This window comes from Galleria mellonella, unplaced genomic scaffold (genome assembly GCF_026898425.1).
Source record: "Galleria mellonella isolate WM207_F2 unplaced genomic scaffold, CSIRO_AGI_GalMel_v1 utg146, whole genome shotgun sequence".
In the NCBI taxonomy this organism is placed as follows: domain Eukaryota; kingdom Metazoa; phylum Arthropoda; class Insecta; order Lepidoptera; family Pyralidae; genus Galleria; species Galleria mellonella.
The window spans coordinates 1429372-1454901 of NW_026441999.1; the positions used below are offsets into that span (position 1 = coordinate 1429372).

The 25530-nt window shown below is 36.4% G+C and overlaps 1 protein-coding gene across 4 annotated transcripts in view; it reads left to right on the forward strand.

The window, feature by feature from the left end:
- LOC113523196 (rho guanine nucleotide exchange factor 11) overlaps nt 1-25530 on the forward strand; it is a 265886-nt gene that overhangs the window by 33596 nt on the left and 206760 nt on the right. For 2 of the 4 annotated variants that reach the window (XM_052891756.1, XM_052891757.1), the window contains exons 2-7: nt 15283-15376; nt 17329-17472; nt 18496-18575; nt 20435-20525; nt 21024-21130; nt 24129-24761. In XM_052891756.1, the coding sequence (XP_052747716.1) occupies nt 15286-15376; nt 17329-17472; nt 18496-18575; nt 20435-20525; nt 21024-21130; nt 24129-24761 (1146 nt within the window). In that variant the 5' untranslated portion in view covers nt 15283-15285. Of the gene's footprint in view, nt 1-15282; nt 15377-17328; nt 17473-18495; nt 18576-20434; nt 20526-21023; nt 21170-24128; nt 24762-25530 lie in introns of all 4 variants that reach the window. The other 2 variants (XM_052891758.1, XM_052891759.1) reach the window with 2 other exon arrangements.

The window sequence follows — 25530 nt, forward strand, 5'->3', positions numbered from 1 at the left end:
AGAAATACGCTCTTTAGTTGTTGGTAGTATAGTAGGCTAAGAATTTTCTGAATACATTGTTAAAACGAATGCAAATAGATGTTTATAGAAACCGCGATATATTGGTGCAGGCGTTTACTATATTGCAACATTACATTGCAGTGTTAAAAGATCAAATGCATTGGAGTACGCAGATTATGCAAATCGCAACTGAAGCGTGCAATTTCATATCAACTGCACGATATAAGACGTAGTCCCACTTTGACCTTATCGTTAATATAAAATACCCATTTGATATATAAACAAATATTATCACAGCTAACCTTACAAAGGTTACAATGATTATACATTTCCATTTATGAGGTGTTACGTCAAAATTGTGTTGGCTGTATGGCCTTGCTGTCCAAGACGGCTCGGCGAAAAAAATAAACAAAAACTCAACGCGCGCGCGCCGCGATGTCATTCTCTCGCGGTGAGTCAGAGATCGTGCAAGTCTGCCCCTGTTGTTCTAAATAATTTATCAGGTTATCAATATAATTTGTTTATTTAGATGATTTTGGCGACAATTATACCTAATCATAGTTATTAAATTTTATAGTCGGTACATTCCTGATTGTTTGAACTAATTAAATGATTTGATTAAATAATTATTTATTGCATAGATATGTTTATTTACAATAACAACACTGATGTATATATTGCATATATATTTAGTTAGACTAGAAGGAAACGTAACAGTTTCGTTTACATAGAATCAGTCACTTCCTATTTCTATGAGGAATTTTACTAATATAATAAAATTGTAAATAGACGCTGTCTATACATGGAAGCTATTTAAGAAAATATTATAATATATGAGAGGTCTTAATAAGGGCATTAGAAACCAAAATAATAATTTTTACAATTTTTATTTCTTTCTCTGTATCTTACAGAGTAATCGTAGACTACAGAGTGCTATTTATTTGTCAATCTGACAAATTTCAACTATCATCATCATTGTCATCATTTCAGCCGTCAACTGTTCGCTGCTGAACATAGGCCTCCATCTATTGGATGATTTTGTCAGTAGCCATGCTTGGCAAGCGGATTGGCAACCGCAGTTAGGCCTTGGTGATGTTTGAAGAGGGACGCTGCTGCCCGTCCCTCGACCATTCAGTTCCTGTAGTCTTTAATTTCAACTATGCTTTAAGATATTAAATAAGTCGTACATTCTCTTTTAAATATGTACTGTAATTCAGTAGAAATATAGTATATCATAAGTTCCTACAAATATACTGTAAAATACTGTGTTTGAGTGGATGCCAAAATATTTTTCAAGTTCTATTGTGTTTTGTTTAATAGACTCATATAAAGTAGCCACCTTTCAACGGTTGGGTCGTTTCATTGTTCCGTTATGTATACGTTGTTTATTAAATAAAATAAATAAATGATGCCTCAACACAGTTATAAATAAATGTCTCGTCGCAACTGTACGAGTACGTACTTTATAGACAGTTTTCCATCTTAATTACCTTTTATTTCAATTTTTTTTTTATTTCGAGGACCCTGGCTAGATTTTGATTCATAATTCCTGCATGACTATCAAAAAAGTGTAATATAGAATCAAAAAGAAAAACCTTACAAACGGTGTTTAAAATAAATATGTTTTGCAACGTTTGACGTTATTGTGGCACATTTAGTTTTATATAGATTTAGGTAGTTTTTATTTTTATTTTAATGGATGATAATGAGACGGTAACGTCGCCTGCGCTAACGGTATACGCTGACGGGGCACCAGTGAGGGATGATAGGTGATGATGGAAAAATAGGTTAGTTAGCCCATCGTGATGAATATACCAGGAATTCAACACGACGGTTTCCAAGGGGGACAACGTGGAGGTCGACCTAATAGCGTATATTGCTAGCAATGGAACTGGTAGTCCAAATTAATAACAATCTCATTCCCCCCGTGGATTGTGGTAGTAGCGTTATCTGTCTTTATTTATGTTTATTTATTTATTAAAAAAAAATTATGTAGTAACAAGTATGACTAAACTTAACCAAATAATAGTTTAGTGGGGAAATGGAAAAGTGAATGACGGATCGCCTGATAAATTCGTAACTAGGGCATAGCTTAAGCACTTACTAATGCGTGAATCGAGTGTGTTTGTATTTAAAAAGCCCAGATAAAGCAGGGCATTTCTCGTTTGACTAATGATAATATTTTTTTTTTATATACAACTTAGAATGGCAAACAAGCTGACGGCCCACCTGATGGAAAGTGGTAACCGTCGCCTATAGACATGAGCAGTACCATGGACATAACAGAGTGCACTGATTCGCCCATGATACCCCCCATGCGTTGCCATTCCTGAGGACTCGGGTGTTATTCCTCTGTATCCAGTAAATTCACGCCATATCCCACCCTTCAAACCGAAACACAGCCATGCAAACACAGTTGCTTCGCGGTTGTAAAACGAATGGGACAGAGATAAATTTTTGGTAACCCGCCTGCGCTATTGGTATACGCTGGCGTGGTACCAGTGAAGATAATGGCAGGTGAGGATAATGGCAGATCAGTTGGCCCACAGTAACCAATTGAACAAGAATAACCACTATGGTTTCCAGGGGGAACCGCGTGGACGTCGACCTGATGGGGTGGTGTGGTGTATTGCTAGCAATGAGGTTGTTAAATCTCATTACCAACAATCCCTTTCCCCCTATTTTCACACATTAAAAAAAAGTAGAGAAATTTCCCTTTTGTAACTAAATAAACTCATTATTTTTACAAAATTAATCTAAACGTTAACAATTATGAAGGTATAAACATGGCGTTAAATATTTTCTCTATGTATCTCATTCCTTAGCGATCACATAATGACGCATCTGAAAGTTATCTTGGATGATATCACAGATTGCGACTTGAGAAAATGGCTGAGTCAGCTATAATTTTATTACGGCCGTGTGTGTGGTAGGGTCTGTCGCGCGCCGAGCAGGTTTACCGTCGGGTTGTCACTTTACGGTTTTTTTTTTTCAGAATTAGTATATAAGATTCCTATTTCTTAAGGGTATTAGTCTATTTGTGTACCAATTTTCATTGTACTCAAATAAATTTATTTATCCATTTAAGCGTGATTCAATAACAAACATACATTTGTTTTTTATGCAACTTAGAATGGCAAACAAGCTGACGGCCCACCTGATGGAAAGTGGTAACCGTCGCCTATAGACATGAGCAGTACCATGGACATAACAGAGTATACTGTTTTGCCCATGATATCCCCCATGCGTTGCCATTCCTGGGAACTCAGGTGTTATTTTTTTGTACCCTGTAAATTCACTGCCATACTCCACACTTCAAACCGAAACACAGCCATGCAAACACAACTACTTCACGGTAGAAACACGAATGAGACAGAGGTGCCTAAGTAAACGACTTTTGTACAGTCTCCCCCTGGTATATTAATACGTCTTTATAAACTTTCACATTTATAATATTAAATAGATTTAATTTAATAAAATTGGTAGTTACATAGAAAAATGAGTGAATTATTTATTATACAAGCGCAGTCACTAGGTATTTAGTATTATGCAAATGTTACATGTACTTGCATACTTTGATTACGCTTTCTCAGAAAAGATATATATAAGAACCTGTCGGTCACGTTTTAGAATAGGGTTCGGTTGTAATTTAAACAGACCGCAAATATTCTTTATACCGCCAGAGTAGACAAGTATACGGCCCGTCTGATGATTTACTTAGTCTTTGGTCGCTTACAACACTAGGGTTGTCACGTGTGCGTTGTTAACTCTGAAGAATTTAAACCTTCTCGTTGTAGGTTATTAAAAATTTGTGACAAACTTTCTTCAAGTACAGCATTGTCTAATTATATTAGAAGATCATTTCGTAAAGAAATTCACCTCTCTCTCACTCTTTTTTTTATATTTATTTGTTTCTCTTAGTTTTTCATTATTGATTTTTTTTTTGTATATAAATGAAAACTTAAATGGTCACGTACAGTACGGTTTCTGAGGAGTCGTCACCTGTGATGTACAAAAAAAATTGTAATATAAATTTTATATTTTTGCATTTCAATGCATTATCTTCTTGAAACAATAAAACACAGATATGAATAGGTAGTATACGTAAATATATAATCCTTACTAATATTATAAATGTATAAGTGAATTTGTTTGTGTGTTTGTGATTTTATATCGCCTTAGCGGCTCAACGAATCATTATAAAATTTGGTATACACGTAAGATATATATTTTAATTCCGATCAATAAACATATCCTGGTTATGAATGAAGTATTCTGGACGAAGTCGCAGGTAAAAACTAGTAAGTTCCTTATTATGTATATCATTTTTTACTTCTCCATTGTCAGCGTGTCTATCAAGTTGCAAATATCACAATGAATGTATAACCTGTTGCTCTTGTGTGATACAATACAATGTGCACAGTGCCTGTTATATAAAAGCGCATGAGGTTATTTATTGTAAATTTGTAGACTTCGTATTCGATTTTAGTGACAACCCTGACAAAAGCCGTGGGAATGTAATACTGGCGGTGTTATAATTTTCTAGTTTTAATTTTAGAAGTGCATATCGCGTGAGTCACTTGCTAAATAGTACATGATTATCAGTATGTAATTATGGATTTTTTGAAGGTGTATAACCCTATCTTTTGTTTTTAACCAACAATAAAAAAAAATGTGGTACGTTAGGCTATATCTTCGTAAGTTTAATGGAAAGGGTACAAGGTTCTACTATATTATTTCTCTTAATAATTTTTTTTTTAATCGTAAGTTTTGTTTCGAGTTGAAGGGTGAACGTGGTAGTGAAATAACACAGTACCAATGCGTAACATCTTAGGTCTTAAATGAGTATGTCATAACAACGTAACATGGGTGTCACAGTGTATTCTGTGATGTCCATATTTATAGGCGACGGTTGCCTCTTTCCATCGGGTGGTCCGTTGTATGCAATTCCAATTTGAAGTTGTATAAAAAAAAATAGGGCGCACAGCATGTTAACTCCATTAAGTAATTAAGTTTCATCAATGGAATTGTTAATTTGAGACAGTTATGTATTGTGTGCACGCCCTACTACCATAATAACCTCGTTGAACAAAAGACCTCAAGATTTATATATTTTTTTAATGAGTGATGATGGAATGGTTGCCTCGCCTGTGCTAATGGTATACACTGAGGGGAAAGGGATTCTTAGTAATGGATACTGAGAATCTCATTGCTAGCAATATACCCAACCAGGTCGACCTCCTCGCGGTTCCCCCTGGAAACTATCATGGTTAATTTCTGATGAATTTATCAAGATAGGCCAACTGGCCTGTTTTCATTCTCATCTATCACCCTTCACTGGTGCTCCGCCAGCGTATCCCGTTAGCGCAGGCCGGGTAACAGTGAAGGATTTTAAGGTGAAGATGAAAAGACATGCCAATTAGCCCATCGTAATTAATACACTTGGAATTCAGCATGATGGTTTTCGGGAGGGGGGGGGGTATGTGGAGGTCGACCTGGTTGGGTCTATTGCTAGCAATGGGGCTCTTAGTCCCCATTATTAATAATCTCCGCCCCCACCCCTACATTCATATTTCCTATTATAAATATTATATGTATGTTATATTTTTGCATTATTTGTATATTTCAGTATTTTTTTCCTGTAAACGTTATTGTTTGGTTAAATTTGATTAAATGAATATTTTCAGTCTCCTTTTTTTTTCTTTGATTGTGTAATTAGACAAAAGGATAGGACATCTATCTCTCTCGCTCCTATTACAATGCCTAAAAGGTACATATTCGTCTATTTGTATTATATTTTTTATTATAATATGTTTTTATATGTGTAGTGTAAATCCGTATGAGGGTAACGATGTTATTATCGTAACCTTCAAGAAAAGAGCATATTCCTTTTTAAGAGGCCGGCAGTACACCTGCAATGCCGTTGGTGTTGTGGATGATCATGGGCGGCGGTAGTCACCATCAGGCGAGCCGCTTGCTCATTTGCCCCCTGTGTTGTAAAGAATTAAAAAAAAAATGTAACATGAAGAAAAAAAAATAGAATAATAAATATATTTGATATCATGTGTGTATCATGACAATGATAATATTACTATCGTTTAGTAATCGGTATAGTAGGTCGTTAGATATATGGACCGACATGATCTTAGTCTAACTGTAATCCTAGTACACTATAAGTGACCTAGTAGTGAAAACACAATGACCACTGGAGCGAGTGACTCGGTCAGCTGGAATGCCGTCTTGATTACTAATTTGTGTCGGACCGTTGGATTGGTTTTATAAATTGATTTTTGTTTACTTGTTATTGTAATTAATATTTTCCCCTTTCCCTTGGGCGTTGTAACTTATTGGTCGAGGTTTGAGCAGTAGCGTTTCTCCTACAAACAAACCTAACTGCGGTTGCCAACTCGTCTTCCAAGCGTGGCAACTATTGGTAAACTCAACCAAAGAGAAGGCTTATGTTCAGCACTGGATAGTTAACAGCGTATATCAATTAAATTTGAGGCCATATGAAGTCTATATATAATATAGACAGGTCAGGGTAAAAAATTGTAATACTGTATTTTGTTAAGAGAGGGACTGGCTGAAAACCAGCGCTGTGCAGCTGTTCACATTGCACTGGGACACTCACAGTATCAGCTGAACCAGTTCCTTTTGCCTGACATGAGATACTTGTTATATATGTAATATTTTTGTTTTTTCTTTTGTATTTTTTGTTTTTTTGGCAATAAATATTTTCTATTCTATTTCTAACATAGGCCTTCCCCATTGACTGCCATAAGGAACGGTCCTAAGCCACCTGCGTCCACTGACATGTCCATGTAAGGCATTTAAGGTCGTCGCTCTATCTTCTACACTACATTACGTTTGCTGGTACGGGGTTACCACTCAAGAAATTTTCTTCCCTATTTTTTTCAATATAGTAAACGTTTAGAATAGGCGAAGTTATAACCCACTTTAGGAATCGCTCGTCCACGGTATTGACGGTGAACACTCTCCAGCAGGTACGACACCTATTCGTATCCTATTTTGAATTATATAAATAAAAAAATAAGGCACTTGTGTCGTCTACCATTATCTATGTCTATGGATAAGCACCCGATTCCGGCCACATTGTATTCAGTAAACGCAAAACCCTTCGAAACCATTTATTAAACGCCATAAATCAGAATTTCCATATTCCCCCACTATTTGAAGTCCTCTCACACCAGTGAAAGCTATTGGCCGGCCATGTTTTGGTGGTGTTAATGACACCACAGACAATGCAATTGGCAATCAGCTTGCGGGGTCGATGACCAGGCTTTAATGAAGATCTCTTTAATGCATTGAGGCGTTCGTGGTGCGATATATGTAGGTTTGTATTTAATATGTTTTATTTGTCGTAATGAACGTAATTATTTTTAAAAGTGTACTTGTAATACTTTTTAGAATATATGTACCAAAGTATGACGAGATGTATCATATATATATATATATATATATATTTTATTTATTAAGTAAGAATAATGAAACTTCACCTAAGCGTTCGCCATCCTGCCTGTCAAGCGTGGCAACTTCTGACAAAACCTCCCAATAGGCGGATGCCTATGTTCAACAGTGGACAGTTAATGACTGATATGATATGGTAAGAACAATTGAATTTAGAACGCGGAAATAAAAGCTAAAAAAAAGAGTTCCAACTCGATTGAGAACGCTTGACAGGCAGCATAGATATCAAAGGAAGGAAAGTACATACGAGTATATCCGATTTGGATTATTCTTTTTATTAACGATATGGTTAACGGTCTTTGTCTCTTATTAATTTTGCCATCATTGAGGCTATACTATCAAGTTTCCAAGAGAAAAAATAGTTAAAAATAACAAATTAACAAATAAAAATTACGATGACATTGTGAGGAAAAAAAAAATAACCTTTTCCATTTTTAAATCTGTTCCATTGTGTAATATTGTTGGACGGTTGCATTCTTGCAACTCTCCTGTAACATTCAGTTCGCGTGCGAGATAGTATCTTTATTTATCGCTCTAGACGCCGGCGTCGCGGCGTCTGCTGTGCTGCCAGGATCAATGATTTTTGTTGTACGTACAAATTTTGTTTCGTAATGTTTTTAGTTGCAAATACGAGCGAGGAAGGAAATATTGCGTCTGGGACTTTATTCGCTACAAAATTAATCATCATTACCAATCACTTACCATCAGGTGAGCCACATGTTTGTTTGCTCCCTGTGTTGTAAAAAAAAATATTAGCCGTTATCTGTTCACTGCCGAACATAGGCCTACTACATAGGTTGCCATAAAGAACGGTCCCGAGTCGCCTGCAGCCATTGACTTCCTGCAATTTACTTGAGGTCGTCCTTCTATCTAGTGAGGGGGGAGATCGTCTTACAGTGCGTTTGCCTGTACCGGGTTGCCACTCAAGAGCCTTTCTCCCCTATCGGTTGTCGGTTTTTCGAGCTATGTGACCAGCCCATTGCCACTTTAACTTCTTTATCCTGAAGGGTGCTATGTGGCGGTAAAATTAGAGGGTACAGAGGCGTGACGTCATGGTTCTATAAGTCCATTGCTATTATTATGTTTGATACTTCGATAAACCAATTCGGATTTTTTTATATTTGAAAGGATATACTTTTAGATTGTTTCCATAGAATTTTTATTAAAATTTGTTTATTATTTTTTTTTAATTCAATTCAATTCAATCATTTATTGCTATTTCATGTTGTAACAATATAGGCCTTAAGCTATTAAAGGTAAAGAATCAACATGAACCGTGGAAAGGCACAGCAATCACATTAATATATATTACATAAAGTACATAACTACATTTTATATTATATGATATGTATAGTCGATTAACACAAAATAAGACATTATTATATTGAAACAAAAAAATTGTTTAAAAATGTAAATAATTGATTTTGTCACGATTGACGATGTCAAGCGTGCTTTTTTGTGATACCTACAATATTTTAAATTATTTTAAACTAAGTCATTGTTAGCTGTCACGTGCACCATTCTGCAATGCACTTTTGTTTTTATACAACTTAGATTGGCAAACAAGCTGACGGCCCACCTGATGGAAATTGGTAACCGTCGCCTATACACATGAGCAGTACCATGAACATAACAGAGTATACTGTTATGCATGTACGAATAATAATAATAATAATATATTTATTTATGTTTCCTATAATATTGATTAAAACTAGTGGTCACGTTGTTATATCTACCGGTGATTATATTAATGATATTCCAAATTCCTCATCATATTTGGTGACACTGTTGCAGTCAACTCGGCTAATGATTTCGTTGATAGAATTTGAATGCGGTATTAAGTTATGATAAGTGATTATACTTAAAAATTTTATTTTACGAGCAGGAAATGAATACCGTACCAAGCTATGTCAGTCGTTAACTATCCACTGCTGAACATAGGCCTTCCCTTGTTGGGGGGTTTTGCCAATAGTTGCCACTCTTGGCAGGCGCATTGGCAATCGCAGTTAGGCTTTAGTGATGTTTTAAGAGAGATGCAAATTTTATTTTAATGTAATAATTACTGGTTTATTATATTTATTATTTCAGCCGTTAACTGTCCACTGCTGAACATAAGCCTTCCTCATAAAGAGAGTTTTGCCAGTAGTTGCCACGCTTGGCAGGCGGGTTTTTTTTTTGATGTATGAAAACGGTATGGTAACCCCGCCTGCGCTAACGGGATACGCTGGCGGAGCACCAGTGAAGGGTGATAGATGAGAATGAAAACAGGCCAATTAGACCATCATGATGAATTCATCAGGAATTAACTATGATATTTTCCAGGGACCGCGAGGAGGTCGACCTTGTTGGGCATATTGCTAGCTGGCAGGCGGGTTGGTAACTGCAGTTAGCCTTTTAGAGATGTTTTAAGAGGGACGCTGCTGTCTCGACCGTTTCGTTGGTCGCTTCTTACGACACCCACGGGAAAGGAAGGGGTGGACTGTTCTATGCTGGAACCTACGCTGCTAATCCTCTGTATTACGCATTTATATTATTTCCTTAATATAATGTATTATAGTAGGTAACTTATGTACATAACCGCAATCCAATTCCAACTATGACGTGCACGAGCCTTTAATATAGATGACAAACAACACTAAAACCGTTTTTAGATTTGAATGTGTCTGAAAAGTGTCCTTGTTAGGGTTGTCAACATTTTTTCAGTTGTTTATAGTATTTTTCAAAATAAGTTACTAAAATGTATTGTACATTTAAAATATAGTATTTGTTGGGAAGATATAAAAAAAGTAACAATTGTTTGTATGTTTGTTACCTGTTCCTTATTTTTATTAAAATAATATATTACAAAAAAAAATCTACCATACTTTAGTTAGTATATGTATATATCGTTTCCTTCATTTTTTTAATACATGCAAGCTGCTGCTAGGAAAATATATAATTTTTGCATACTACATAATATTAATTTAACAGTATACAGTACGGTAAGCTAACACATAGTACTGTACTATGTATTATGGTACAGTTGACAACCCTAGTCCTCGTGCGTTCACGAGCTGTCTCTGTGCACCAAATGGCCAACGCGTCACCGTCAAATTCGTGCCAAATTCACTACACTGGAACATATTATTACGTAATTTTTGGAGTAATTTTTATATTTATTTACTAGTATTTAGCCGCTACTTTGTCCGCGTGATCGTAAAACAAAAAGTGGCCTGTTTCTCCATCACAAATATTATATTTTTGCTAAATTTCTTGAAGATTGGTTAAGTAGTTAAAGCGACATGAGGTTGTCGTTGTCGTCATATCATCCTTTAACTGCCCACTGCTAAACATAGCTTCCCCCATAAGGGGGTTTTACCAACCCACCTGCCATGCTTGGCAGGTGGGTTGGTAACTGCAGTTTGGCTTTTGGCGATGTTTTAATAGGGACGCTGCTGCCCATGCCTCCACCATAAGCTCCCTCAGTCGCCTCTTACGACCCCCACAGGAAAGGAAGGGTTGGCCTATTTTATATCCGGGACAACACGGCGGGACAAGTAGTTAGGAAGGAAAGACAAACTTTCATATAATGTTAAGGATTTAAACTTTATTGACACAATAAAATGTATTACAGTATTGATCTTAATGCTAATGAAATTTTCTACCAGGCATGTTTGGCATGTGCAGAGATACTGGTGATGGCTCCATTTATGGAATTATTAGTTATATCCCGCGGTTTCGCACGTGTGAATTAGTACACAAAATATCTTATGCACTGTTTTTTTAAAGGATGATAATGGAATGGTAGCTCCGCCTGCGCTAAAGGTATACGCTGGCGGGGTGAGAATAAAAAGACATGTCAGTTAGCCCATCGTGATGAATACACTTGGGATTCAGCACGATGGTTTTCAGGAAGGACCACGTGGAGTTTGATGTGACAGGGTATATTGCTAGCAATGGGATTGGTAGTCCACATTGCTAACAATATGTGCCAATTTATAATATAACATATCCGTGTACCAAATTTCGTACAAAATCTCACATCTCGCTGGCAGGCGATGTTACCATTCCATTATCATCCATCTGAATAAAACCTAATTACTTCTTACTAATATAATAAAATTCTCTTTAATTGACGTCTGTATTGTATAGGAGACATTTAAAAATAAAATTTCAGGAGTCCTAAGTAATAAAAGACAAAACAATAATTTTTTAAAATTTTGTCTGTCTGAATGTTTATTCTACCAAATTGGATTTGGTTTTACACTTGTGTTTCTAATGGTCTACTAACGTAAAATCTGGTGTATGTTTCATTTTGATACGCTATCTAGAAGGGATCCCATTTTGTTTTTCTAGTTTTTGAAATCTACATTAATAAAGTAGCGACCAAAAAGATATCCTAAATTTAACCTCAGAACAAAAAAAAGAACAGTTTTTATCGTAATATCAAAATTAACATTAATCCAGTTGTACCATCAGGCCACAGTGTTCTCACAATTTTATTTGGTATAAAAAGCTAACTAGAATATAACATATTAGGTAGCCTAGTATAGCGTATGTTGTCATGTACAAGACGGCGAAGCACAGTATATTTATATTATTTCCGTCATCCTCTAGCGACCGACTATAATAGATGTATGGCTCATTGCAGCAGAGACGTAGGCGAGACAGGTATGAATGCTGTAACGAAAATGTGAGATGACACCGTCCCAGATGTTGTCATATTATAAAAAAATATATATTTATAGTTTAAGATAATTAAATGTCAGCGATTTAATTTACTAAATCACGCCTGATCAAGTTTCCGTCAGCTTGGGTACCTTTAGCTCACTCGTATTTCTATTTATTTATTTATATATTTATTCTTTATTGTACACAAACAAACGGTACAAACGGTACAAAAGGCATAAAGCATTTGTGCTTGCATGGCTATATTTCGATTTGAAAGGTGGGAGATGGCATAGAAATGGGGGGGAGGATTGTTAATAATGCGGACTGCCAGTTCCATTGCTAGCAATATACCCAGCCAGGTCGTCCTCCACATGGTCCCTCTTGGAAACCATCGTGCTGAATTCATCACGATGGTCTAACTGATCTGCTTTTTCATCCTCCTCTATCATCCCTCACTGGTGCCCCGTCAGCGTATACCGTTAGCACGGGTGGGGTTAATATTACATTATCATCAATTAAAAAAAAGGCAGAGAAATTAAAGGGTAAGGATGCATAAATTCATAGTACTCAGGAATGGCAATGCGTAGAGGTATGGGCATCACAGTGTATTCTGTGACGTTAACATTTGCTGCTTATATCTATAGGCGACGGTTACCATTTTCCATTTACCAGTTACCATTTAGGTGGGCTGTCAGTTTCTTTGCCTTTATAAGTATTTTAGAAAATGTCAAAATCAACTGTCATTGATTTTATAGCATATATCTATCCGGTTCGAAGGTCCAGTTTGAGCACGAATCTAAGAATAATTGGGCCATAGTTACTTATTAGTGCTGTTAGTCGTATATGATAAGACTTGCGTTGCTAAGTAAGAGTTAAATGTCTATGAGTTATTTATTTTAATCTAAAGAAAATACGCAACTAACGCTGTATATTATAGAAGTTTCGTGAACGCAAATACTTTAGGAATCTGCTCTTGACCGGTACGGTGACAAATATTCCTGTGTTGACTGTATTGCGTAGTATTTAGTGGATCCATCCGGTTCGAAGGATCAATTCGACCACGGAACTAAGAATAACTAGGTCATAGCTAGCTAGCTATTGATACTAGTCGTAGTTTTTTATGCTACAATGGTGCCCAACAAGAATGCGGTTTATCTGATGATGAACGGATACCGTAGCCTACGGAAAGTCTACAATACTAGGGGTGCCACACGTATGTTGTTGACCCTGAAGAAACTTTATTACGCCCCTTTTGAAGAACTATAATTCAATTGAAAAAATATACGTTGCTAATGTAATTTATAATACATTACCATCCACGATTGTTGCTTGATCGCATTCAGTGAGTGATTTATTTTAATCTTCGGAAACTACGTAAGCAGCGCACGCCCTATATTACACTGGTCACGTGAACGCAAAAAAATGTGTGAAGTAACACCGTACAGCTGTCAAGCAACCGAATCCTTTGTTCCACTTTCCAGTATTTACCATCGCATCATAGATAAGCATCTGTGCGGTGTCGAGCTATTTAGGGCGAGTTCCGTGTTGATATTTAGAGGTCACTGGTGCTAGTAGTTGTACGTGTCGACTCGCCATTAGACAATGTGTAAAGTTTGTAGAAGAAAGCGATAAGGACTTAATAGTGCATAGTCCTGAATAAATTATCTTGGTGCTATCACAGCCTCATTTAGCTGCAAAGCAAGTAAACTTAAAACTAAGTAAACTAAAAAATAACAATTATGATCAAGCACTTTAGGTAACACCTCTGTTACCTAAAGTGCTTGATCATAATTGTTATTTTTTTTTTATTGTAGTTTAGTAGCTTCGGTAGTTTCGATTCGGTAAGTAGCTAAGATGAGGTTCCCAAGCCTCATTCTAGCTATTGGATATGAGCGACGAGGCTGAATAGACGATTCTCCCAATGGGCTCTCGCACTTTGGGAGTCTCGTCTGTTATCATTTTCTTGAGAAATTACATCCCTTATTTTATCACATGTATTTATTTTATGTATGCAGTTGTCTGATTTATCGAATATTCCAGAAATATTTAGTAGCTAGATTATAACATTTAGTCTTTTCTATATTGTTCTACGATAGACTCGTGAATATATATGTAGACGCTTATATTTGGCAGGAAGCGAACCTATAGCAAATGGGTTGTGAGTCCCTTCGTTAAACCGGGCAGGGGGAAGTATACCTTATCAAGTCGACTTTCTCATGGTCCTGGAATTCTTTGTTGGTGAATTCTTCACTATGGGCTTTATGATCCTGCTTAATCTTCATTTATCATCATATACTGATTTTTTTATACAACTTAGAATGGCAAACAAGCTGACGGCCCACCTGATGGAAAGCGGTAACCGTCGCCTATAGACATAAGCAGTATCATGGACATAACAGAGTATACTGTTTCACCATTGATACCCCCAATGCGTTGCCATCCCTGAGGACTCAGGTGTTATTCCTCTGTACCATGTAAATTCTCGCCATGTCTCACCATTCAAACTGAAACACAGCCATGCAAACACAACTGCTTTACGGTTGAAACATGAATGGGACACAAATACCCAAGCGACTTTTGTACAAAGTCTCCCTGCTGTTTCTTACTAGATATTTATTTTTTTATTTGTGTCTTATTTCATTTTTTTATGCAACTTACAATGGCAAACACGCTGACGGCCCACCTGATGAAAAGTGGTAACCGTCGCCTTTAAACATGAGCAGTACCATGGACATAACAGAATATACTGTTTCGCCCATGATACTCTCCATGCGTTGCCATTCCTGAGGACTCAGATGTTATTCCTCTGTACCATGTAAATTCTCGCCATATCTCACCATTAAAACTGAAACACAGCCATGCAAACACAACTGCTTTACAGTTGAAACACGAATGGGACAGTGGTATCCAAGCAAACGACTTTTGTACAAAGTCTCCCTCTGGTGATGCCGCGCCAACGCGTACCGATAGCGCTGGCGGGATTATCATTTCATTTTTATCCCATAAAAAACTTGTATATAATTGCAGTTATTACTTATAGGACGGCACATATACTGACGCACGTGAGAATGCACGCGATGTATGCACGAGCGGCTAGTAAAAAAGTACCAGCTTGTGATTCAAATGGTTTGTCTCTTGTTGCAGGTGATGTTGGGTGGGGCTGCGTCGCCAGGCGGCGACGATGTGCTCATCGTTACCGTGGTTGCCGACGAACATGGATATGGGATGAAGGTGTCCGGTAAGTTGACTTTTTTTATGTTAAAAGATGTTAGATGACCATGTAGTTCACCTTGGTAAGTGATTGCTCATAGATACTCCCGAGGGTATTATCTAATTGACAACGAAAAGGTGGAAAATATTTTGGGTACATAACACTTTTTCGAAAATAGGCCATCCGTTACCTTAATGAATTATGACTTGGAAGTGTTTTTTTTTTGCAAACGTATCATCATCATCATCATCATACCATCCTTTAACTGTCCACTGCTGAACATAAGCCTCCCCTTTGGGGGTTCTGCCAGTAGTTGCCACGCTTGGCAGGCGAATTAGTAACCGCAGATAAGCTTTAGATATGATTTATAGATTTCTTTTTTTTTTTTTTTGTATAAATTGAATTTTTTTCAAAAACACTTAAAAATTCTTTCCAATTAGAAAGAAACTTAAAAAATAGAGTAATTACCAGTTGGAAATTACTCTTTTTTTGAGTTGATTGACGGTGTTTTTGATAATTATATGTAAACGTCCATTCCATAATCGATTCATAATAAAGAAGTTTAAATCATATCAGTTTGTTTCTTTCATCTGACTAACGACCGTTCCGAACATTTGCATCGCCATACGAAGGTAAGGACGTTTGTCCCATTATACTCGTATTGGTTCGGCGCAGTATGTTTACATTGAAAATAATTATATTGTATATGCATTTAAAATTAAACATGTGGAATTCCGCAGTGTATGTGGTCAGATTTCGTAGTAATTGTGGTACCTACTTGCAACATACACGAACATATTCTCACGTGCATGTTTCCAAGAAAGGAGAATTTGCCTTCCTCGTGCTTCTATCAAACGTTTGGAATGCAACGTAGCAACAGTGAACTTATTGCAATTAGAATTTCTCAAATTTTGTCAAACGTATTAAGTTACATCTTTTTTTTTATACCACTCAGTTGGCAATCGAGCATACGGTCCAGCTGATGGTAAATGATTGCCGTAGCCTGCAATACCAGGGCCATTACGCGTGCGTTGCCAACCCTGAAACTTGTTTTTTTTTTGAAGAGTCCCATGCTATAGTCTCTTGGAATAACCTCGATAGGAAGCTCATTTCGTAACCAATACCGTCCGTCGATTTATACACATTTTGTCAGACATTTTTTATCCAATGTTACAAATAGCGAGCCGATACCGTCCGCTGCTGCTGTGACTGTAGTTTGTTTAGCGGCAGTTAACTATCAATGATTCCTAATTAAAATTGGACAAAATTTTACAAGAGCCCTAAAACATGAAGATGAAACATGAAGTCAATAAATGTAAACTGTTAATTAGTTTTATTATCACTTTTCAATGTATTGATAACAAAAATATTTTTCATGTAACAATTTAATTGACTATTTTTTTATATCTTGGGTTACATTATTGCAATTTTCGTAGAATGATTATTTTTTTTTTTTAAATAATATTTAGTCTATGTTACTCCCTAATAATTTCTAACAATATTTATTTATTTACTACATCAACTAGATGAGGTTTACAGTCTCCCAATACGCTCACCCGGGAATGTAGGTTTCTATACGTTAAAGGAGTTTTAAAATCGATTGAATAATTTTCGAATTTATCCTAACAAACAAATATTATATATATATTTAATTTTTATATATTTTTAATTTGTAAAAGATGCTTTTTTAGTTATACAGTACTATTATATCTACTTGTACAACAATTAGTCCATTACCCTAAGGTTGTCTTGAAAAGATTGCTCTCAGCAATAAGACCGCCTTACTGTACTTATACAATTGTATCGTTGTGTTTGTAAATTGTCTTGCTTATTTCCTATATTGTATAATGCAAATAAAGTATACTCATTCATTCATTCATACATAAAATAAAATCTGTCGTCTTTATGTTATTAGTATAGTTAGAAAATAAGATATTATGTGAGATAATTATGTAAATATTGATTTATAAACATTCCAGGTGACAACCCCGTATACGTGCAGTCGGTGAAGGAGAATGGTGCGGCGTGGCGCGCCGGGCTCCGCGCCGGCGACCGCATCCTCTGCGTGGACGCGGTGCCCGTGCACAACCACACGCATCAGCAGGTCGTGCAGATGATACGAGGTACCTACCTTTGATCAGGGTCGTCATTTTTATACCACAAACGTGGCAAACAAGCATACAGCCCGTCTGATGGTATACGGTCACTGTAGCCTGTGGACGCCAGGGGGGAAAGGGATTGTTAGTAATCCGGATTAGCAGCCCCATTACTAGCAATATACTCTGTCACGTCGACTTCCACGTGGTCCCCCTTGAAAACCATTGTGCTATGCATACACTGACTGTATTCGATACATATATCTAGGGGTTACCATGGGATTTTATTAAAAAAAAAACTTTTAGCCGTATATTTTGTGTGTAACCGCAAAATTACCGCTACGTCTATTGATAAAGAACTTAAAGTTTATTCATATTTGATTACAAAAAGAAATGTGAAAAAACGTTGACAAACCACCTAATGGAAAGTGGTAACCTTCGCACATGAATACTGATGTTGACATTACAGAAAACTGTGTCCTAAAGTATTTATTATGATGATTATGAGGGAAATCATGGGTATCTTAGAGTCTAATACATCCATGACTTCCTCATGCGTTGCTGTTCCTGAAGTTTTAAAAAGTTTCGGTGTATATTGCTTGTGTCATCATTTCACCCGTTACTGTCTAATGTAGAACATAAGCCTTCCCCATAAGGGGAGTTTTGCCAGTAGTTGCGACGCTTGGCAGGCGGGTAGGCAACCGCAGTTAGGCTTTTAAAGATTTTTTAAGAGGGACGCTGCTGCCCATATCTTTACCATTACCAAGTTCTTTTAGTCGCCTCTTACGACACCCACAGGAATGGAAGAGGTCACCTATTCTATGCCGGGACCACACGGATTTATTTCATGTATATGAAAATACAAATTTACTACCAAAGTTCTCGATAAAGAACTATAGTTCATTCGCATGTTTTGAGTGCGTGGCGCACAATACAACCACCGTGCCGCCTCTACATTTTTAAATCTACTATTACAAATATTAGACTTGCTGAGTTACCAGTAAAATTATTGTTTTAATTTATTCTAATCAGCTTTTTAACATGTTTCAGCAAACAAGAAGACCGTCCTCACAGTACAACAGAACACCTCGCGCCATAAAAGACCCATCACAGCACCGTTTCCCGTCAATGTAAGTTTTTTTTTTAATGGCAATTCCTCTTGCTTTTGGTATACGCTGTCGAGGTATCAGTTAGATGATAAACAATAATTAGAATAGTGTTCCACAAAAAGAAAACGTTATTGTGCTAAAACCAGTTTGTACAAAAGTCGATTGCTTGGGTACCTCTGACCCATTCGTGTTTCTACCGTGAAGCATTTGTGTTGTATGGCCGTGTTTCGGTTTAAAGGTTGGGATATGGCGTGAATTTACACGGTACAGAGGAATAACACCTGAGTCCTCAGGAATGGCAACGCATAGGGGGTATCATGGGCGAAACAGTATACTCTGTTATGTCCATGGTACTGCTCATGTCTATAGGCGACGGTTACCACTTTCCATCAGGTCGGCCGTCAGCTTGTTTGTCATTCTTAGTTGTATAGAAAAAAATGATTGTATTTTAAGTTTACGGTTGGGACTTAACGTGACGCGATAAAAAAACGCGAACGCAACATGTGTAAACAACACGAGAGTTATTAATTAATATTCTAAGACATAAATACTACATATCAATAATTACTAGTACCGCATTCGAGTATTCTGACACTTCCCTATGGTTGACTGGGAGAGAATGCTTTTAGCATTAAGTCCGCCATGTACACATATATGTACTAATGAATAAATAAATAAATAGTCAGTGTTATGGTGTGAACGCTCTTCACTTGACCTAGACATTTCGCGCTACACCTTGTAATCGAAGAGCAAACAAAACTTGTCTTAGTTCGATCACGGTTAGCCGATTGTTTGCATCGAACGTTGCACAATGAGTTTGCACAGTTTTGTTTTTCACTCGAAGCGTGTAATGTATATGCAAAGAATGTATCCGCAGTTGTATAAGTCCAAATAAGACTTTTATTTTTTACTGGTTTTTGCCCGCAACTTCGCGTGGGTTTTGGAAGTATGCAGTCATTTCTGTATGGCATGTCGAGATGAATTATACACTAGATTTTAAGTTTGTCCTTTACGACCACAATTATATTCAATTTAATTATTGCGTGATGCAGGAGCAAACACAGACAAATAGACAAAAATAAAAAACAGAATTGGCTTCTACTGTACTGCTCTTCGTCATTATCCTATCAGCCCTTAACTATCTATTGTTGGACATATGCCTCCCTTGGGAGGTCTTGCTAGTAGTTGCCACGCTTGGCAGCGAATTGGCAATCGCAGTTAGGCTGTTGGTGATCTTTTAAAATGGGCGCTGCTGCTTATCCCTCGTCCATTAAGTGCCCTTAGCTGCCTATTATGATACCCATGGGAAAGGAAAGGGTACTGTTCTGCCTTTATTAAAACCTTAATTAAATCCATTTAGGTTTTAATAAGAGCTAAATTGATCGGTAAACCTGTCTTTTTTTTTTATTTTTTTTTATACAACTTAGAATGGCAAACAAGCTGACGGCCCACCTTATAGAAAATAGTAACCGTCGCCTATAGACATGAGCAGTACCATGGACATAACAGAGTATACTGTTTCGCCCATTATACCCCCCATGCGTTGCCATTCCTGAGGACTCGGATGTTATTCCTCTGTACCCTGTAATGTAATGTAAACGAATGGAATAGTAATTCCACTTTTGTTACGATATAAACTGACGGGCACCAGTAAGGGATAACAGGTGAGGACTAAGCAGTTCAGTTGGGTCATGATGACGAATTCAACAAACCAATCACGATGGTTTCTAGGGGATATTGTGTGGAGGTAGACCTGATAGAGTATATTGCTAGCAAATGTTAGACACCAAATGAAGAAACAGTATGCTTGTGGTATTTCTATTAAGAAGTCATGTTTAATTATGCAAAATGTTCTGACTTCTGATCTCTTACGATTCCAGCCAGAAAAGCAGCGGCAGCTGGAGGTCTCCAAAGTGGAGACCATGCAGCGGATGCTCGACGAGGATCAAGTGTACATCAAACAGTTGCGCCGTAAGTTGTCTATGTAAATAAATAAATACCACTGCGCATGTGCACAGTGCCACCTATTATGAAACTAAGCAGGGCTTGTATTATTTTATGAATATGAAGTTGGTGATAGTCGTTTTATCCACTCATAATATTTTTTTGTTATTAACTTAATTTTTATTTGAAAAAAAAAAGGAAAAATATATTTATGAAAATTTAAAACATCCCATCAAAAATATAAAATGTAAAAGAAAAATGCTAAGCAAGCTTTGCAACGCAGTTCTTTCGCTCCAAAAAGTAGTTAGATCTCATGTAAAATCAACAACTTTGTTACTTTAGTTAGTGTCTATGGAATAAGTGTTTTTTTTTTAATGTAGGTGTTAGATAATGAATTATTGGTCAATCAATAAGTCTAAATCAATAAATATTTTCTTTTTTCTACATACTGTCAAAAATAATGTTTTTTTTTTTAATATAATTAAGTTATAAAATGTTTCAAAGTATAAATTATTAATATTACAGTTGAACTATCAAAAGTGCCGGATGTAAGGAAACAGGCACAGTTGGAGCTGGCTGAGCAGAGGTGCATCAAATTGAAACACGAGATCGACGTCATCAAAGCTGGACAGGTGAAAAATGCATCTTGTGTTCACGACAATAACGTTCAGGTATAGATTGGTAGCGAATATCAGATTTATACGATTCTGTCTAAGCAATTTATTATACAATACAATATTCTTGAAGTCGAAATAGTATCGGATAATATGTGCCATGCGTTTATATTTTTGTTTATTTCCATATGTGTCTATATTTGTCCATTTTTGTTTACACAAAAACGGTACAAATCTGATATTACAATTTTATACAACAAAAAATACATTGGCTTCACGTTGCCTTTTTCAAAAATTATTTAATAATATCAAAAGATTCTATTATAAAATTTTAATATTATTTAATCGATTAATTCGTTTAAAATGGCAGCCAGTGTACAAAACATTGTAGTTAGAACGTAAAGTTCGTATACACTTAATTGCAAAAATAGTATGTACTCGTACATAAATGTGTGTTATTTTATATTTATCACGTCATTATATTTTGCAACTGCAGTTGTTACTATTTTGCAGTCGTTTTTATTTCTCGTATAGCTCACTGTTTATTTAATCTCATATATTTGCAATTGCGGCACGAAAAATGTATTTCTAATATTTAAATTGTTAATTTAAACCGTAAGTTTTTATCCGCGTATCTGTTTCAGCTTTTATTGTTATTCGTTATATATCGATTGTTGGGTTTTAACACGCATTAAATAATAAGTAAATTTATAAATATTTATCCCATTCGATGCATCATCTACTATTAAAATTTATTACTTTAGTCGTAGATGACAGGTAGGACGTTTGAACTGAAATTATCAATTGTCATTACCCATAAAATTTCTTCAACTACCGTCACAAATCAAGTCGAAACGTTGATTCTTGTTTTTATCGTCAACAATTCGTGTTAAAATCAAACGAAACATATTTATAACATGTACTTAAAGCGAAAGCTTAGAAGTAACTGTTGATTTATTACAAATATTGTGTGAGTACATTTTTTGTGCCTCAATTGTATACGAGGCGAAAGTGAATTTTGTTACATGACCTTCGAAACATTCGTGTTCCATAAATTCATGGTGATAACTAACAACCCTAACGGGGCGTGTTCACGGGTTAATAACCTCAACATACATGTTTTTAACGTGACTGCTTCTGAGCTTGTTTGTTTTATCTGTGACGTCGATTTTGAGTATATTATTTTGTATGTCTTATTTTTTTTTATCTATGTATTTTTTTTTACATTGGCATGTTAAGAATCAATCAAATCGCCACTTATCCAGTTATTTTGGGATTTTTAGTCTTTCAGACCTTACGAGTAAGCAGAGTGTCAAACACAAAACTTGGTATATACTCTATTTGTATGATTGCGGAGTGTTTTCTGTTTTACTTATAAAACCACTGACACCAAAAGAGTGAGTTCATTAAATACATAATTACAACGTCGTCCGACAGTTCATTTAATTCTAAATACGAAGATAGTTTTTTTAAAACAGGGTTTATTATTAAACGATCCGCCAAAATTCTGCTATGGATTAAAAGACGTTCGAATTGGTTACCTGTTTTAGAGTTGGTAAATTTTTTACATTCAAAGCAACTTTAACGGTTACCACTTCCCAGCAGGTGGGCCGTTGGTTTTTATGCCATTTCCACAGAGAAAAAAAATCAATGGAACAGTAGAACAACATGCAAGGAAACAGATTCTCGAACATTCGGTAATTAACTTTCGCCTCACTACGGGTGTGGTTGTAACTTTGTATAAAACATTGCAATATTACGGTATTTCACACAGTAATTTATGTCTTGTGGGGGTTTGGACATGCACAAATACTTACATAAATACAAACATATTTATTATAGGGTAATCCGGCTCGAAGGACCACTCTATACTTCACTCGTTATCAATTATTTTAATTGTGAAAGTTTGTTACAAAATTGATTTAAATGAAATATGGTAAACGAGTAGACCATATACTAAATAAGCACGGGAATAAGATAAGCATCCGTTTTATTCTGATTTACGTGGGAAAAGTCGAGTGATACGGCTAGTGAAATAAAAAAATGTAAATTTAACTAATAGGATATTTTGAATGGGTGATTAGTGCTCTATTATCACATTGGGTCCTTATTTACGAGATGTCCATATGTATGGCAGAAGAGGACATAAATACAACCTATTCAATGTATAAACTTTTAGATTTTTTTTTATACGTTAATTGCCGTTCAACAGGTCTATTCCCAATATTTGATATACGCAGTTTTTGTCTTCAATTCATATCTTCCTTTAGTTATTTCACTTATCACAAAATAAAAATTTGCACAATTCATAATTTTTTTTTAGAAAAATCACAATTTTTCTTGTAATTATCTTTATCTCATGATATGTCAATGCTTATTTTCTCAATTATTTATTCTACTGTAATTTTGTCTTTGCACCAAAGTTCTTACGTTATAGGCAAACCAATAGCCAAAGATTTCATTTTTACGTCATAAATTGATAAACCGAAGAAAACTAAGACCCACATTATATGCGTACATACAATAAATCTACATTTAGAAATTTAAATTAATCTACATTTTCCAATTAACATTCAGGGATATTAGAAATAGTTTGATTAATACATACTTTTTATTGTTCTCTCCAAAAGATTATGGGGGGGGAAAAACAGCATGGGGTTCTTCAAAAGAGGTTTCTTCAGGGTCGACAACGCACGCGTAATACCTCTGGTATTGCAGGTGTTCATAGGCTACGGTAACTACTTACTATCAGGTGGGCCGTATGCTTGCTTGCCACCTCAATGGTATAAATAAAAATTAATTTAATATTATAAGGATTATTAGACCAATAGTCTAGTGTTACGGCATTCGGGCTAAAGTAGATATTGTCAATTTTTCTTCTGTATATACATATATATACACACACCTTTGATTCCACTCACACATTCACCAGTCACCACACCCAAACCTCCGCAACAACTAGCGCACGCACAATACTGCAATGTTACCACCGCTTACAAATAACCTCTATCGGTAGCCGATGGAGATGACCACCTCTAACCTGGCGCCGGCCACGCCCCGCCTCGCAACGCGTATCAAGACCAGCGACAAAACGTCGCCAGTACAGAACACAGGCTTCCTAAGCGGCCTCCCACGCTCCCTGAGCAACTTAACCGGCCAGAGTCTCCGCAACCTGCGGCAGGCCAGGCAAAACAACAAGGGCCAGCAGGAGAACCAACCGCCCCTCGTCAGACAGAACTCGGACGAGTCCAACAACAAACGGAGGCATGTACACAACAATACTGTACCAATGGTGCCAACCACGTGCTTGGACAACACGCCACCACCGTTGCCGCCGAGATCTATAGAGAGGCCGAAGAGAAACCCGCTCAGTCCGTCGATGACGCCGAGTCCGATCAACCCGTTGGCGCAACCGAAGCCGTCCGGTTCGATATCACACGCCCACAAGCAGTATTACAAGGGCCGGTATTACCCCGAGAAGCCGCAGTTCCCAATGCACCAATCCACGCCGTCCTACAACGAGGAACACCAGAAACAATTCAGGAGGTCGTCGCATTCCCTGGACGGGGACTTAGAAGGGCCCCAACCTAATTCGATTGCGTTGCAAATGAGTTACCCGCTGGTGAATGTGCCGCCGCCGCCTCTGCAGGTAAATTGTCGTGCTTTCAAAGTATACAGGTTGGAATTGAAGTCGTTACCATCCTTTTGAGAGTATGTTCTACTAGACAATGAATGTTTTAACAAAGAAATATGTGTTGGATTATGACGGAAAATTTTGGAACTCTCCATACATCCCCATACCCCATAAATTAAAAGCTGGACGTGCTATTTTGATTTTTAAAAATGGTTCAAATTTTATGGTCATTTATCAACCCATATTCCTTTGAGAACAATATTCAGTTGCACTGGTAGAATATTTATTCCCTTTCAAGGTTGCTAATTATTTGATGTCACCCTGTATAGCGCTGTCTCTTTTACTTACACGTTGATAGAAAGAGACAATACGTTGTTTTTGTCTTAGTTATGTCGATGTGAGACAAAGACGCACATAGTTCTGATATTAATACTTGAATATTTAATTGGTGGTGGTTGGTTCGTTTATAATTACGCTTCTTTTATGTCCCATTTATTTCTATTTTGTTAGGCTCAAGCTTGTTCTTTCAATTTTTATCTTCTGTATAATCATGTCTTGAAGTTGATATACTGGATTTAATTTGTACTCTATGTTCATATTGTATAAATAATAAAACATATATATGTTGATATACACAACAATACACAGCTACACACTATGCACTCAAATGCACCGTAATACAATTAAATTATTAATTAATTAAAATTAATGAATAACGACAAAATTAATACAAACATCAAACTTCACTATACAAAATGTTAATTCAATCATATCAACATAACGG